The sequence below is a fragment of the Prionailurus viverrinus genome, chromosome A2 (assembly GCF_022837055.1).
Source record: "Prionailurus viverrinus isolate Anna chromosome A2, UM_Priviv_1.0, whole genome shotgun sequence".
NCBI classification, from domain to species: Eukaryota; Metazoa; Chordata; class Mammalia; order Carnivora; family Felidae; genus Prionailurus; species Prionailurus viverrinus.
In genome coordinates, this window is record NC_062562.1 from 76,916,638 (window position 1) to 76,930,910 (window position 14,273).

Genomic DNA, 14,273 nt, shown 5'->3' on the forward strand with positions numbered 1-14,273 from the left:
TTTATGCCAACTTTGAGCTGAGTTATGGGGCGCCTGGGTGGCTCAGTCGGTTAAGCGTCTGACTTTGGCTCAGGTCATGATCTCACAGCTGGTGAGTTCGAGCCCCGCATCGGGCTCTGTATGGACAGCTCAGAGCCTGGAGCCTGCTTCGGATTCTGTGTCTCCCTCTCTCTCTGCCTCTCCCCCACTCGTGCTCTGTTTCTCAGTCTTTCGAAAATAAACAAACATTAAAAGAGAAAAAATTTGAAGTTGAGCCGAGTTAGAAGCCTTGACAAAATGGGTTGGGAAGACAAGGAAAAGCATGGCAAGAAGGGGCAAAGGGAGGAGGAGGGAGGATCGAATATCCATTGATTCAGGGGTGGGACATGAGGAGTTTGGATACAGGCCTGGTGAATGAGGGAGAGGGGGACAGGAGAGTAAGAAAGATGGGGATTCATGCATTTGAATTTTGCTTCAAGCCCGTATTAAAAATGGATTCCTTAGGTCTTTTAGATAAAAGCAGTTTACAGGCGAACCCATCCTGGCTCCTGGTTGAAAGGCTCATGATGTTGGCACCTTCCCAGCATTCTCTGAGGGCCATCCTGTGTCCCAGCTCCCATCTTGTTACAATCGCCTGTCCTTGGTTGGACTCACTGCTCCCTAGAGGTTAAAGACTCCTTCCTCTCTAGGCTTTTACTAGTGAGACCTCACGCGGCTCTTAGAGATGGTTCAGGGAAGGTGTCATAGTAGCGATGACCGGTGAATTAAAGGCTAAGGAAGAGAGGAGGTCTTGTGTCCATAGACACAATGGTGTGAAACAGCGTGTCTCCTTAAGGAACTGCAAGTTGTGTATCCAGTAATGGTGAGAAAAGAGAGGAAGGTCAGCCAAGGAGGACCCGTATCATATTAACCTGTAAGCCAGAGGCTCTTAACCTGAAGACTACAGTCTCTTGGGGGTCAACGAATGGGTTTAAGGAGCTCCAAGAACCCCCTCGTTTTATATACAATATGTGTTTATTTTTCTGGGGAGAGTTTTTGGCTGTCATCAGATTCTGAAAGGGGTGCCTTGGGGAAGCTTAGAACTGTGTGCCAGGAACCTTCTAGGCCCAGGCAAAGGCCACTGAAGGCCCCAAATGGGGCAGTGGCAGAGAGGAGAGCAGGGAATGGATGTGGTCGACCTGTACGAGGTGGAACTGACAGGATGTGGTATCCCAGGAGATGGAAGAAATGAGGCAGAGGGAGAGATTCAGGGTGACTCCTTGGTTTCAAGGGAGAGACTTGGTTCCAAGTCGGGGAGAGACAGTGGTGCCATTACCGGACGTAGGGAAGAGGGTGGGCATGTAGAGAAGGTAGCTACCGTGAGGGAGAGCTGCCTCCGTTTGTCATCCTCAGGAGGAAGTGAGAGAGAGGACCAGGCGTGTTTCCTCTGGTAATTTGCCAGCCTCTGCCACAGGGAACCTGGGGGCCTTCCCAGAGCTAAGGGTCTGCCAGCTGTGTGGCTTCTGCCCATCGCCATGAGATTCTGGGCGTCTGTCAGCTCTCCGGGTGAGAACCACTCTGCACCTGGGCAGGCTGGCTCATGCCCAGAGCCCAGCAGGCAGGATGTCCTGGCTGCTTGGAGACACCTGGTTTGTTGGAGAAAAACAGCCCTTAATAGCCCAGAACGCAGCTGCGTCTACTCAAAGGTCTGGTCAGAGTAGTTTGACTTAGCCACCCGTTTTGCTTTTATTAAGACACCATTCATGAGACAATTTCCGTCCCCTTTAAAAATACTAGTTCGGATCCATTGAGAGGCAAAGCCTGTATGTATTGCGGAGGATGGTTTTAATGAGCCTCAGTGGAAATGACGAGAAAAAAGAGGAAGAGAATAGCTGAACGGGTTCTCGTCACAGGTTTGTGTGAGTGTGTTTTCGGCAGGATTGGGAACAAGAGTGAGTTACAGAAAACCCTGGGGAATGGTGTGAATGTGGTACACTATGTCATTTTAATACATTTTGACACTTTCACAAACCTTCTCGTTGATTCCGTGTTCTCACTGTAAGTCCCCAGTGCTCCGTCCTCTTTGAAGATTGTTAACCCGACGCTAGACTCCCTCACTTTGGAATGGGACCCACCAAGCCGCCCGAATGGCATTTTGACTGAATACACCTTAAAGTATCAGCCAAGTAAGTTATTGGGAGAAGGGAAAGGGGGGAATATGGCTTAAAAACAGAAAACAGAAAAGTAACTGTTTCCTTAAAATACAAACTGGTTATTTCTTTAATGCTGCACAATATATACGTACATACACCTTCCACTGGTATTCCAGAAGGAACTTCATTCACATCATACTTTTTTAAAAAAATTTTTTTTAACGTTTATTTATTTTGAGACACAGAGAGACAGAGCATGAATGGGGGAGGGGCAGAGAGAGAGGGAGACACAGAACCGGAAGCAGGCTCCAGGCTCTGAGCCATCAGCCCAGAGCCTGACACGGGGCTCGAACTCACGGATTGCGAGATCGTGAACTGAGCTGAAGTCGGACGCTTAACCGACTGAGCCACCCAGGCGCCCCCACATCATATTTTTTAAAGACACATACGCTATTGAAAATCAAGCAACCTGCAGAATGATACAGACCTTTGAGGATGGGGTGGATGCTATTGTTAGATTAGGTAGGTCTTGTCTATAATTAGAAAACAGTAAAAAGAAAAGGGTAGAAAGGAAAAAAAGGGGTTCCTTTGGTACAAGGCCTCTGCAGACGAGGTTTGGGCTTATCAATACATGATTCCACCTGCCAACTTACAAAATAAACGCTATTGCAACTTAGCTGTCAAATTCCCCTAGCTTCTATGGGGGATATATTTCCCCCTGTTCTGCCATATTAGAGGAGCTGTAAGTGGCTGAGTTATGTCAGGCAAAGAATAAATAGGATCACAAAAGTCAGTGTAATCCAAGTCTGACATTTTGGGTTGGCACACTTATTCATGATACTGTTCCTACAGAACTTCACGGGGAATGCACTTTTTCTTATTTCTTCTTGCCAGTCAACAGCACGCACGAGTTAGGCCCACTGGTGGATCTGAAAATTCCTGCCAACAAGACGCGCTGGACTTTAAAAAATTTAAACTTCAGCACTCGGTATAAGTTTTATTTCTATGCGCAAACAGCAGCAGGATCGGGGAGTCAAATCACAGAGGAAGCAGTGACAACTGTGGATGAAGGTAAGCTGGGTATGTATAACGTTCATGTCACTATGAGTGTCACGAGATAAAAATCTGTGACCTAAGTGGACGCCTTCTTCCTTCTTCCCACAGAGTATCTATCTTTCCCAACTAATGCAGACACCTGTTTGTGATTTCTCACCCTGACGTCTATACAATCAGTTATTTAATTCCTATGAGGATAACTATTTGATATTTGTTTCCCACGTCTGTGTGAAATTTTTAAACTTAGGTTAAAATGTCATTACAGCATTTTGCCACACATGAATTCAAAGTTCAAGGCCATGTTCTTTCCTGTCTACAACTTTGCATATATACATACACGCATGCACATACACATACATGTGACATACAGATATGTGCACCCACTGACATACACATCTGTATACAAATAAATAAATGTAATTCTAGTTCTGGTCTTGATTTGCCAGAAAATAATCTTCTAGGCCACATAACAATTTAGATTGTCTAGCAAGGAATATGAAACAGTTATTAAATAGCGCGTTTATTTTGTGTTTGAGCGTGGGACTTTGTATTCCGGTGTGCCATCTGGTCCGGAGAAAGCAAAATGGTCCCATTAGAGTCTCTAGAAAAGGAATTAATGCTTCCTTTCATATTTTAAAACATTATTTTGAAAAAAACAACAAAAAAAGATGAGATTCAGTGAAAATTACCAAAAACATTATAAAAGATTTTCTGATTTTTGCACGTCTCTAAATTATAGAATTCCTTAAGGGTGATGTATTGGATCATCTTCCATAGCATGAGGAAATGATGTTTCTACCCAAACATTGGCTTGAAGTCCCCATTAAGACTTGTTACATAATAGACAGATATGAATAATGCGCCTTAAGTTGTGTGTGGATTTGATTACTGGGTAAGCTCGGGGACACCAACGTATCTCTGTCCCGTGTACCTGACATGGTACACTTCATTCTCCTTGCATGCTTTGGCATTTTAATGAGTGTTTTTATATCGCTTTACATGTTCATGGGTGTGTTACCTCTAACTATATAGTGTCCTGTTTTTTTCTGTTTCCCTTCATTAAAGCTGGTATTCTTCCGCCTGATGTAGGTGCAGGCAAAGGTAAAATAATTCATCTGCATGACTTTATACATGTGTGAAATTTGCAATGTTAAACATGGCGAAGTGCAGCATGGGTTAAAAAAAAATGATACAAAATGAGCTTTGAAACACCAAATGGAAGAGAAGGTCTTAGAAGATCTTGGCTTTAAAATTAATATCTAGCTTTGTTTACAAGTAGAAAGCCACACACTGAATTCTACTTACACTGTTTCTCAAGACCTATCCCTGGTCCAAACCCTGATCTTAGCTTCTAGCAATGTGACCGTGGCTGGGTCGGACGGGACCCAAACTGGGCATTGTCGCAAATCCTCCGTGTGGCCACACCACAGGTTCAGGGTTCAGAAATATCAGTCCTGCAGTGGAAACAGCCTGTAAGAACTCAGATCGACCGAGCTGCCCATTCTCACCTGATTTAGCTCTGCTCCTTGTAGACACCGCGTACACGTGGCTGACCTTACACTACACCGTCCATTTGGACACCTTCTAACTGGCCCAGGAACCACAGTCTCCAACCACCAGGGCTCGCTCCGAGCAAGTCCTCCGGTCAAGCCCGCATGCTCCATTCCATCGTCTTCACCAAACTGCACGAATCTCTTCCCCCTGGAGGATAGCCAACCTGTACTTTTGTTCTTCTCCGTTTCTCTCGGCTGTCTGGGTGAGAAAGGTTTGTTGGGAGAGCGGGACTCAAATGCCCTCTAATAGGTCTTCCACATGAGGCCCACAAGGGCCTCAGTCTTTGGCCCTTGGTTATTGGTTGATCTGTTAGCTTTTCTTCTTTTTTTTTTTTTAAGTTTTTTGTATTTATTTTGAGAGAGAATGCGTGCGCATGCACGTGGGGGAGGGGCTGAGAGAGTGGGAGAGAGAGAATCCCAAGCAGACTCTGTGCTGTCGTGCAGAGCCCATCGTGGGGCTTGATCTCGTGACCGTGAGATCGTGACGTGAGCCGAAATCAAGAGTCAGATGCTTAACCAACAGAGCCACCCAGGCACCTCGGTCTGTTAGGTTTTTCATGAGCCCGGACTCCCTGCCACAGGGCACGGTAATCACGTGGCATCCCCTGGCCAGGGCTTGCCTTGGACTTTGATACACTTGAGTGCAAATAGGGAAGAAGGAGACCAAGAGAAATAAGTGCTTTGCCTGAAAATACTCAGGTCTTGTAAGCGTAGGCCTGATACAGATCTCCCGTGTTGGCAGAAATCTGCTTATATTCGTAGCCTTGGTAAATTGTAAAATGTAGATCAGATAGAGGTTGAAGTGACTGAATAAGAACTGTAGCCATTTTCAGTAATCTTAATAATGTCGTACGTGTGATTTTAGACTTGGAAGAACAAGGTCGTAAAAATTCAAATGTCCACAACACCGTAGAAAGATGGAGCTCTCTCTTTTACACGTAGGGGCGCCTTGCCTGGGATCGTTACATATCAATTAAAATCCTTGGTTGTGTTACAATAATCCTCTGCTGTGTTCCCCAGGTAACCTTCCATTGAAGCATTCCAGAGAAAGCCTGGCCTCTTTCCCCAGGCAGGGGACATGCCCCTGGGGTTCTGCCTGGAGCCAGTAGCTGAGTAATTGTGCTATAACAGGGCTGTCTGGGAGGCTTAGTTTTCCACTGACTTGCCATGTTAGAAGAGGGGATGAGTTCCCGGGAGGTGGCCGGGGCGGGGGGAGGGATTACTCACTGATGTTAATGAATTAAAACCAATTAAAAGAAATTTTTATTAAAATCATTTAGGCTTGGGGCTCCTGGGTGGCTCAGTCGGTTAAGCGTCCGACTTCGGCTCAGGTCCTGATCTCGCGGTCTGTGAGTTCGAGCCCAACGTGGGGCTCTGTGCTGACAGCTCAGAGCCTGGAGCCTGCTTCCGATTCTGTGTCTCCCTCTCTCTCTGCCCCTCCCCCGCTCATGCTCTGTCTCTGCTCTGTCTCTCAAAAATGAATAAACATTAAAAAAAATTTTTTTTAATCATTTAGGCTCTACCATTTAGTGTTACTAACTAGAATTGCGAGTTACTGAGGATTATAGAGTCGAGCAAAAATGGAGTGTCAGAAGGATCGTGACGCCCCTAATGTTGAAATCTGATGTATCTCAGATAAAAAGAGAAATAGTGCTTAAATATTTTTTTAAAACCCGCACCCAACATGATTTTCTGCCTTGTTTCTTTTAATAGTGCGCTAGTAAGTAAACATTGCTTGCCTAAAGGGATGGCATTTGCCATAAGACTTTCAACTGCTCAAGAATAATTTTTATCCTGGGGGCGCCTGGGTGGCGCAGTCGGTTAAGCGTCCGACTTCGGCCAGGTCACGATCTGGGCTGATGGCTCAGAGCCTGGAGCCTGTTTCCGATTCTGTGTCTCCCTCTCTCTCTGCCCCTCCCCCGTTCATGCTCTGTCTCTCTCTGTCCCAAAAATAAATAAACGTTGAAAAAAAAAAATTAAAAAAAAAAAAAAGAATAATTTTTATCCTGGGCTCCCCTTCCTTAAAAATATATTTTTTTCAATGGAAGCATGAATTCTATTCTCTTTCTGTTCCTTCTCCATGCAGGTTAGATAGTCCCTGTGAGGAGAGAAATGAAGGTTCTCTATGATCCTTCTAAATTTTAATGTTTTTATGTGTGTTTTAGTTTTTACCTTAAAAACAGATGAAAACAGTAAGCGAGGAACTGCTGAGAAAAAACATGCATGACGTCCTCCACAGTTGGACACATCAGCCTCTACTGCTTTTAGTTCACCTCTGATTAAAGGGGAAAAGAGATGCCTCTGGGTTTACTTTTTTTTTTTTAATTTCCTTACAGATTTTAAGAGATGTTAATGAAACCCAAGCCTACAAATATATAATTACAAAAGGATTACTTAAACCGAGAAGTAGAGTCCGGGATAATGCAGTTAGCTGTGCTAACGCCATAGTGACCCTTTCCCTCAACAACCCTTAATTTGAACATGGACACACTCTTGAGATCTTTAGGAGTCCTTTATGTGCCTCTGGGTCCTTATTTGGGTGAAGCCTTCAGCGTCTGTATAAGAGTTATTATTGGTTCGCTGTGTCTGTTCAATTTCTGTGTCCTTTTAAAGGGACAACTTCTGTGTCCCTTTTAAGTAGTTCTGGGGCCTGGGATTCTAGGAAATAGATCTGTGAAGGCATCTATAGAAATGAGCCCAAAACACACGGATAATGGATTTGAGTTCTGGTCTCAGTGTTGCTGATGGATGGACACGGCTTTATCCATAGCCTTTTACTTTCTCACCTTCAGGACCAGTCATCAGAACACTTTTGTGAGGGAACTAGTTGGGGTACGGGAATAGGGAGAGACTAACTGGCAGGTCAGGAACCGAACGTGATTCTTTTTTTTTTTTTTTAATTTTTTTTTCAACGTTTATTTATTTTTGGGACAGAGAGAGACAGAGCATGAACGGGGGAGGGGCAGAGAGAGAGGGAGACACAGAATCGGAAACAGGCTCCAGGCTCTGAGCCATCAGCCCAGAGCCCGACGCGGGGCTCGAACTCACGGACCGCGAGATCGTGACCTGGCTGAAGTCGGACGCTTAACCGACTGCGCCACCCAGGCGCCCCTCGAACGTGATTCTTGATGCAATTAGCAGCCGACTGTGGTCAGTCAGTTAGGACTGAACAGCGTTGGGCACCGGGGAGCTGGTGACCAGTCCTCTCTGTGGTCAGACTCCCACTGAATAATTACACCAGAGTTGTTCCCACCACAAGCAGTGAAGTCAAGCAACAAGCTAAAGAATAAACAAAAATCAGGTTTATCGTTTGGCCTGAACAACAACAACAGAAGGATGATATAGAAGGTTCAATCAGCTCAACAGCTGATGTCTGTCTGGCCCATAAAAGGCACCAGCCTTTTTGAAGGCACTGTGTAGGTTAGTAAGATGGGTCTTGCCTTTGATATGCTGAAAATCTGTCAGGTGAGACTAACAATTAAAAAAAAAGGTATGACACTCCTACTCCTTTGGCTGGCATCTCAAAGAAGTTGATGAGTGGAGAGTAAAAGCAAGGAGCGTTGGAATTTCTGCACTAAAAGTACAATCTCTTCTCTGAAGATCAGCTAAGTGAGGGCACCTGGGTGGCTCAGTCAGTTAAGCGTCCGACTTAAGCTCAGGTCATGATCTCACGGTTCATGAGTTCGAGCCCTGCGTCAGGCTCTGTGCAGACAGCTCAGAGCCTGGAGCCTGCTTTGGATTCTGTGTCTCCTTCTCTCTCTGCCCTTCCCCTGCTCACACTCTGTCTGTCTCTCTCTCTCTCAAAAATAAATAAACATTAAAAAAAATTTTTTTTAAGAACAAGCTAGGGGCGCCTGGGTGGCGCAGTCGGTTAAGCGTCCGACTTCAGCCAGGTCACGATATCGTGGTCCGTGTGTTCGAGCCCCGCATCAGGCTCTGGGCTGATGGCTCAGAGCCTGGAGCCTGTTTCCGATTCTGTGTCTCCCTCTCTGCCCCTCCCCCGTTCATGCTCTGTCTCTCTCTGTCCCAAAAATAAATAAACGTTGAAAAAAAAAATTTTAAAAAAGAACAAGCTAAATGCTCTTCTGTTGCAAGTATCTCACTGTGGTTCTGCCTTGACACCTTCAATAAATACACCAAGGCTAAATTCATCAGTTCCGTGATTCCAAATTTTTTAAAGAAATTAATGTTTTGCTTGGGATCTTTGTCACTGATGTTTTACATACATGTTCGTATTTACTGTGTCTGGTGATGGATCATATTCCTATCATTCTATATTCCGTTAAGAGGAAAATCTCTCAGAGACAGAGGGAGACACAGCATCCAAAGCAGGCTCCAGGCTCTGAGCTGTCAGCACAGAGCCTGACTCAGGGCTCGAACTCATGAACCGTGAGATCATGACCTGAGCCAAAGTCGGACGCTTAACCGACTGAGCCACCCAGTCACCCCAAGCATGTAAACTTTTATGTTGAATATGATGTAGCTGGCAGTAAGAAACAATTTCATTACCCAGTTGTGAATTTGAGCAGCTTATTTTAAGAGATTAAGGAAATTTTAAGGATTTCCTGTGGATCGTTCTGAAAGATAACTTGATCCAATTAAATAAATCATAATTATCTAAAAAAATTGTAGTGAACTGAGTCACCAAACTACATATTTTATACATAGCTAGGAGTCGCTTTTGTTCATGTCGGTAAAAACCAAGGGACATGATACATTCCATTGCATATGTTGTTTTCATACCATGGCGCTTAAAACTATTCTATACCCACAACATGTAAACAAGAGTAATATAGCGAAAGTTATACCTGTAAGTACAAGCAGAAAAGAAGAAAAGTTTTTTTTTTAATTTTTTTTTTTTTACATTTATTTATTTTTGAGACAGAGAGGGACAGAGCATGAACGGGGGAGGGTCAGAGAGAGAGGGAGACACAGAATCTGAAACAGGCTCCAGGCTCTGAGCCGTCAGCACAGAGCCCGATGCGGGGCTCGAACTCACGGACCGTGAGATCATGACCTGAGCTGAAGTCGGTTGCCCAACCGACTGAGCCACCCAGGCGCCCCGAAAAGTTTTTTCAAATTGGACCTTAACGAAGCAAAAGTCAAACTGACTTAAAAGTAGTCATTTTGCCCTACTGCGCGACAGAATTTTATCAGAAATTGCAGAACGTTTACATTTGGAGGGAGCACCCATTATGTTTCACTATTTAATGTAATCCCAAATCAGGTGCTCTACTTACATCTTGGTCACGCCCACCAGGAGACGGGGCCACTTTAATTTTTAGCAGATGATGAAAACCCATGCCCCCACCCCAGTGCATCGTGCTGTGTACGTGATAAATTGGGTGGCCAGTGAGCATTTGTGACAACAAGTGGAATGTTGTCCAGCTTTCTGTTTAGGCCTTTATCATGCAAGTAAATATGTTTAGAAATAACTATTTCTTTAGGAATGGTTTTGAAGGTGAGAGGTTTGAATTGATAACTTAGATAAATTTGAAGGCATTTGAGTTCACCAAGAGATTCATCTTGTGAGCCTTACAACACAATTCTTTCCATAGTTCACTTAAACTTGTTAAGGTATAACAATTCTTTTTATAAACATCGTTAGAGAAACTCAGTAGTTTCATAAGGCAAAGTGCAGATAAAGAAAAAGATTTAATTATAGTGGGAATGGGGGCACCTGGCTGGCTCAGTCGGTTGAGCGTCTGGCTTCAGCTCAGGTCATGATCTCGCAATCTGTGAGTTCGAGCCCCCGTCGGGCTCAGTGCTCACAGCTCAGAGCCTGGAGCCTGCTTCGGATTCTGTGTCTCCCTCTCTCTCTCTGCCTCTCCCCTGCTTGGGCTCGCTCGCTCTCTCTCTCTCTCTCTCTCTCTCTCTCTCCCTCAAAGAATAAACATTAAAAAATAAAACTTACAGTGGAAATATATACAATTATGCAGTCTGGATATCTGCTCAAGTTTTCTTTGAGGATATTTTCATGTGGTCTTTCATTTTAATTGATTTATTTGACATGACTAGATTTATAATACCCTAAAATGATAAACCTAAGCATCCTCGGTTTTTGGTGTTAGCATATAAAGAATTTTCCTTTCTTGAAGCATTGAGTGATTTCCAGTTCTTAAAGGTATTTAAATTAGTTGTTTTTGCAAACGTCCCATAGGCAAAGAGGAATGAAGGAAGGAAGAAATTGTAAATGGTTCTCAGAGCTTCTTTGGGGTAAAGGGTCTAATGCCAGGAACATATCCAGTTTGAGTTGGTACTGAGGGGTCTCTGGTTTTGTGAGTCGAGAGGATGTGTTTGAGACCGGCCCGGGTGAGGCGTGTGCCATGCTCACTGTGACTCACACTTAGGTGTGATGCCACGGGACGTTCCACTTGGAAACAGGGGGCCAGTGGGGTTGTGTTATGCATAGGACCGTGAATGTCTTTGTGTGGGGCACAGTTGGGTTGGGAGTTTGGGTTTTTAATCATCTTTGGCTCTTTATATCAAATGAATGATAGAATTGAGCAGATCACCTTCTAGTCACAGTATAGACAAAAACCCTTACAAAAACAGAGGGAAAAATGACTCTTCACCTACTTTATTCAGGTAATTCAATTTTTGACATCATTTACACATGTAAATTTCCCTTGGAATTAGGACAGAATTTTTGAAATGCTTTTCAAGCTAAAATAACTCGCTGATAGAGTCCAATTTTTTATGTCAAGGGGGACTGGAATCCAGCAGGATCCTGCAGTCTGACTAGGCAACTGATGTGAAGATGATCGCACTTGAATAGAATAAATTGTTCAAATCGTGCGTTTCATTGTTACCACACCAAATTTGCGTAATTTTCGTTATTGGAACGGTATCCTGATACACCAGAAATGATTGAAGTTTCTAAAATAAAGAAAATGTTCATGGGCGATGCAAGAATATTCATATTAATGCATAAGATGAAAAACAATCCCTGCTTGCTTAAAGAAGGGCTGTGTGGCACATGCTCGCTTTGTGATTCATCATCCGTAGTATTTACGCTCAGTCGCTTGGTGCGTTCTTGAGGAAATGCTGCCTTTGCTGCAGAACCCATAGGCAAAATGCATTTTGTGCATGTCTTTCATTACACGAGCATTATGATTTTTAAAGTCATGGGGCGCCTGGGTGGCTCAGTCAGTTAAGCGTCTGACTTGGACTCAGGTCGTGATCTCACCGTTCCTGAGTTCGAGCCCCACGTCGGGCTTTGTGCTGACAGCTCAGAGCCTGGAGCCTGCTTGGGATCCTGTGTCTCCCCCTCTCTCTCACCCTCCCCCACTCACACTCTGTGTGTGTCTCTCTCTCTCTTTCTCAAAAATGAATGAACATTAAAAAAGGTTTTTTTAAAGTCATGTATCATTTATAAGATCTATAATCACGAGTGGCTTTAAAAAAAGAAATCAAAGGTAATATTCGGCAGCTTATTAAACTACACTTTAAATTATTTATGAGCAAAAATCATAACGTTTAAAGAGAAAGCCATGCTTCTGCTATTCTGTTCCTTGTGTTTTTGTAAAGACCTTGTGTAAAGAGCTCTAGGAAAGTGGTGCATGAAACTGAAAAGAGGACTATCCATTCACAGTTATTATTATGGGTGCTTTTTGTTATCGATGGCTTTTAACTTCAAAATACCAAAAGCTCAAGGAGACATTTTGTTCGTTTATGGCTAGAATACATAATACATAATACATAATAATAGTAACAGCCTAGCGTTTAGTCACCTCGGATCTACACCGGGCGACTGGTTCTCATGGCTTTTCTCATTCACTTCTTCACCACAGTCCTGTGAGGTGGGCTGGGTGAGTACCCACTTACACGTCAGGTCACTGGAGTGTCACCCGGCTGGGACGTGAAAGAACTGGGGTTCGAGGCTCAGCCTCCCAGTGCTGGAGGAGAGGCTCTCACTCCACCCACGTCCAGGGTCACAGAGGCCCACGCCCCAAGGGAGACAGGCGGAAATGACCACTTTGTTTGGCACTTGCCACGTCTGTCCAGCTATTCCGGACCCCTGAAGACGCCGATGTAATCCCAGCTTCCGGCTAGCTAGAACGAGATGCCACCTGTGACATCAGATTGTGGCTTTTTTTTTTTTTTTTGTCCTTGTATAGGACAGAAGGCAAACCCTTGAGAAAACAATTTTTTTTTTTTCTCCAGTGTTGCTATACGTACAATTCCAGCTGCAGCTGGCTGGTAGTTCAAGGTGAACAGCCGTAACGGGTGGGCCATTGTTGTGTGCCAGCAGTGGAGAGATAGGAGAAGGCCACGGATGTAGCTATGATAAAGAGTAAGTCGTGATTAAGCCCTGGTGACCTTAGTTAACATAGTCCCTCCAGGAGCAAATACCGTTCATCCAACTCCTGTGTCCTCCCACTTTCCCAGCTCTGTCCAGTAGGGCCGCCAGACTGAGTCCAGTGTGAAAACATACCTTCTACCGCTCGTGCTCCTCCTCCCCTCCATGCTGGGTTCTGACATGTGAGTGTCAGTGCTCGGCATGGAGGCGTACCATTCTGGCTAATGTTTAAACCCTGCCTTAATGAGCTGCTTTTCTCTCTGACTTGTGCTAAATAACTTCAGGAACCTTGATTCAGCTTTCCTCTCTGCTTCGTTCATGAATCTTTTTTTTTTTTTAAGTTCATTTATTTATTTTGAGAGACAGAGAGAGAGCAAGTGAACAGGAGAGGAGCAGAGAGAGAGAAGTCCAAGCGGGTTCTCACTGTCAGCACAGAGCCCGATGTGAGGCTCGATCTCACAAACCATGAGGTCATGACCTGAGCTGAAATCAAGAGTTCAAAGCTGAACCAACTGAGCCACCCAGTCGCCCCTCCTTTGTGAATCTCCTTACCATGACACCATCTCTGCCTTTTATAGTCTGAATTCTTAAGGTATATTTCTTAATTTCTTCCCCTGGCACAAACTGAAAAACAAATCAGATGAGACCATACGTGGTGTGTGGGTGCTGTGGTTCTTTGCCAGTCCTGTGAGGACCCCACCTCCTCGTCGTCTCTGTCTCCCATCAGCGCCTGTCTTCTCAGATATCATAAAGGATGTGACGCAGATTTGCTTTTACTGGGCTCGACAGGTTTTTTTGGTCAACTGTCTTTGGCCAAGGAAATGTTTTGCTCTTTTTTGTTTTTAATGTTTATTTATTTTTGAAAGAGAGAGAGCACGAGCCAAGGAGGGACAGAGAGAGAAGGGGGACAGAGGATCTGAAGCAGGCTCTGAGCTGTCAGCACAGAGCCCTGTGTGGGTCTCCAACTGACAAACGATGAGATCATGACCTGAGCCCAAGTCAGATGCTCAGCCACCCAGACTGACTAAGCCACCCAGACGCCCCCGATTTGCTCTTTCTATACATTTCTAACTATTTTAATTCAAGAGGACATTTTTGTGCTTAATGGGTTCTTCATAAATAGCTATTTATTAGCTCTGCCTCCTGCACATTATTATTCTACTTCATGAGCGTTGCCTCAGAGACCTACTCCCACAGAGCACAGGTTATCCGGGAGACATCAAGCAATGTGCTAGCAGAACACTTATTAAA

General features: G+C 44.4%; 1 protein-coding gene across 8 annotated transcripts in view; it reads left to right on the forward strand.

Moving 5' to 3' along the window:
• NRCAM (neuronal cell adhesion molecule) overlaps nucleotides 1-14,273 on the forward strand; it is a 286,665-nt gene that overhangs the window by 258,098 nt on the left and 14,294 nt on the right. For 5 of the 8 annotated variants that reach the window (XM_047849512.1, XM_047849517.1, XM_047849515.1 and 2 more), the window contains 2 exons: nucleotides 2,022-2,144; nucleotides 3,006-3,191. In XM_047849512.1, coding sequence (XP_047705468.1) covers nucleotides 2,022-2,144; nucleotides 3,006-3,191 — 309 coding nt within the window. The remainder of the gene's footprint in view (nucleotides 1-2,021; nucleotides 2,145-3,005; nucleotides 3,192-14,273) is intronic. The other 3 variants (XM_047849514.1, XM_047849520.1, XM_047849516.1) reach the window with 1 other exon arrangement.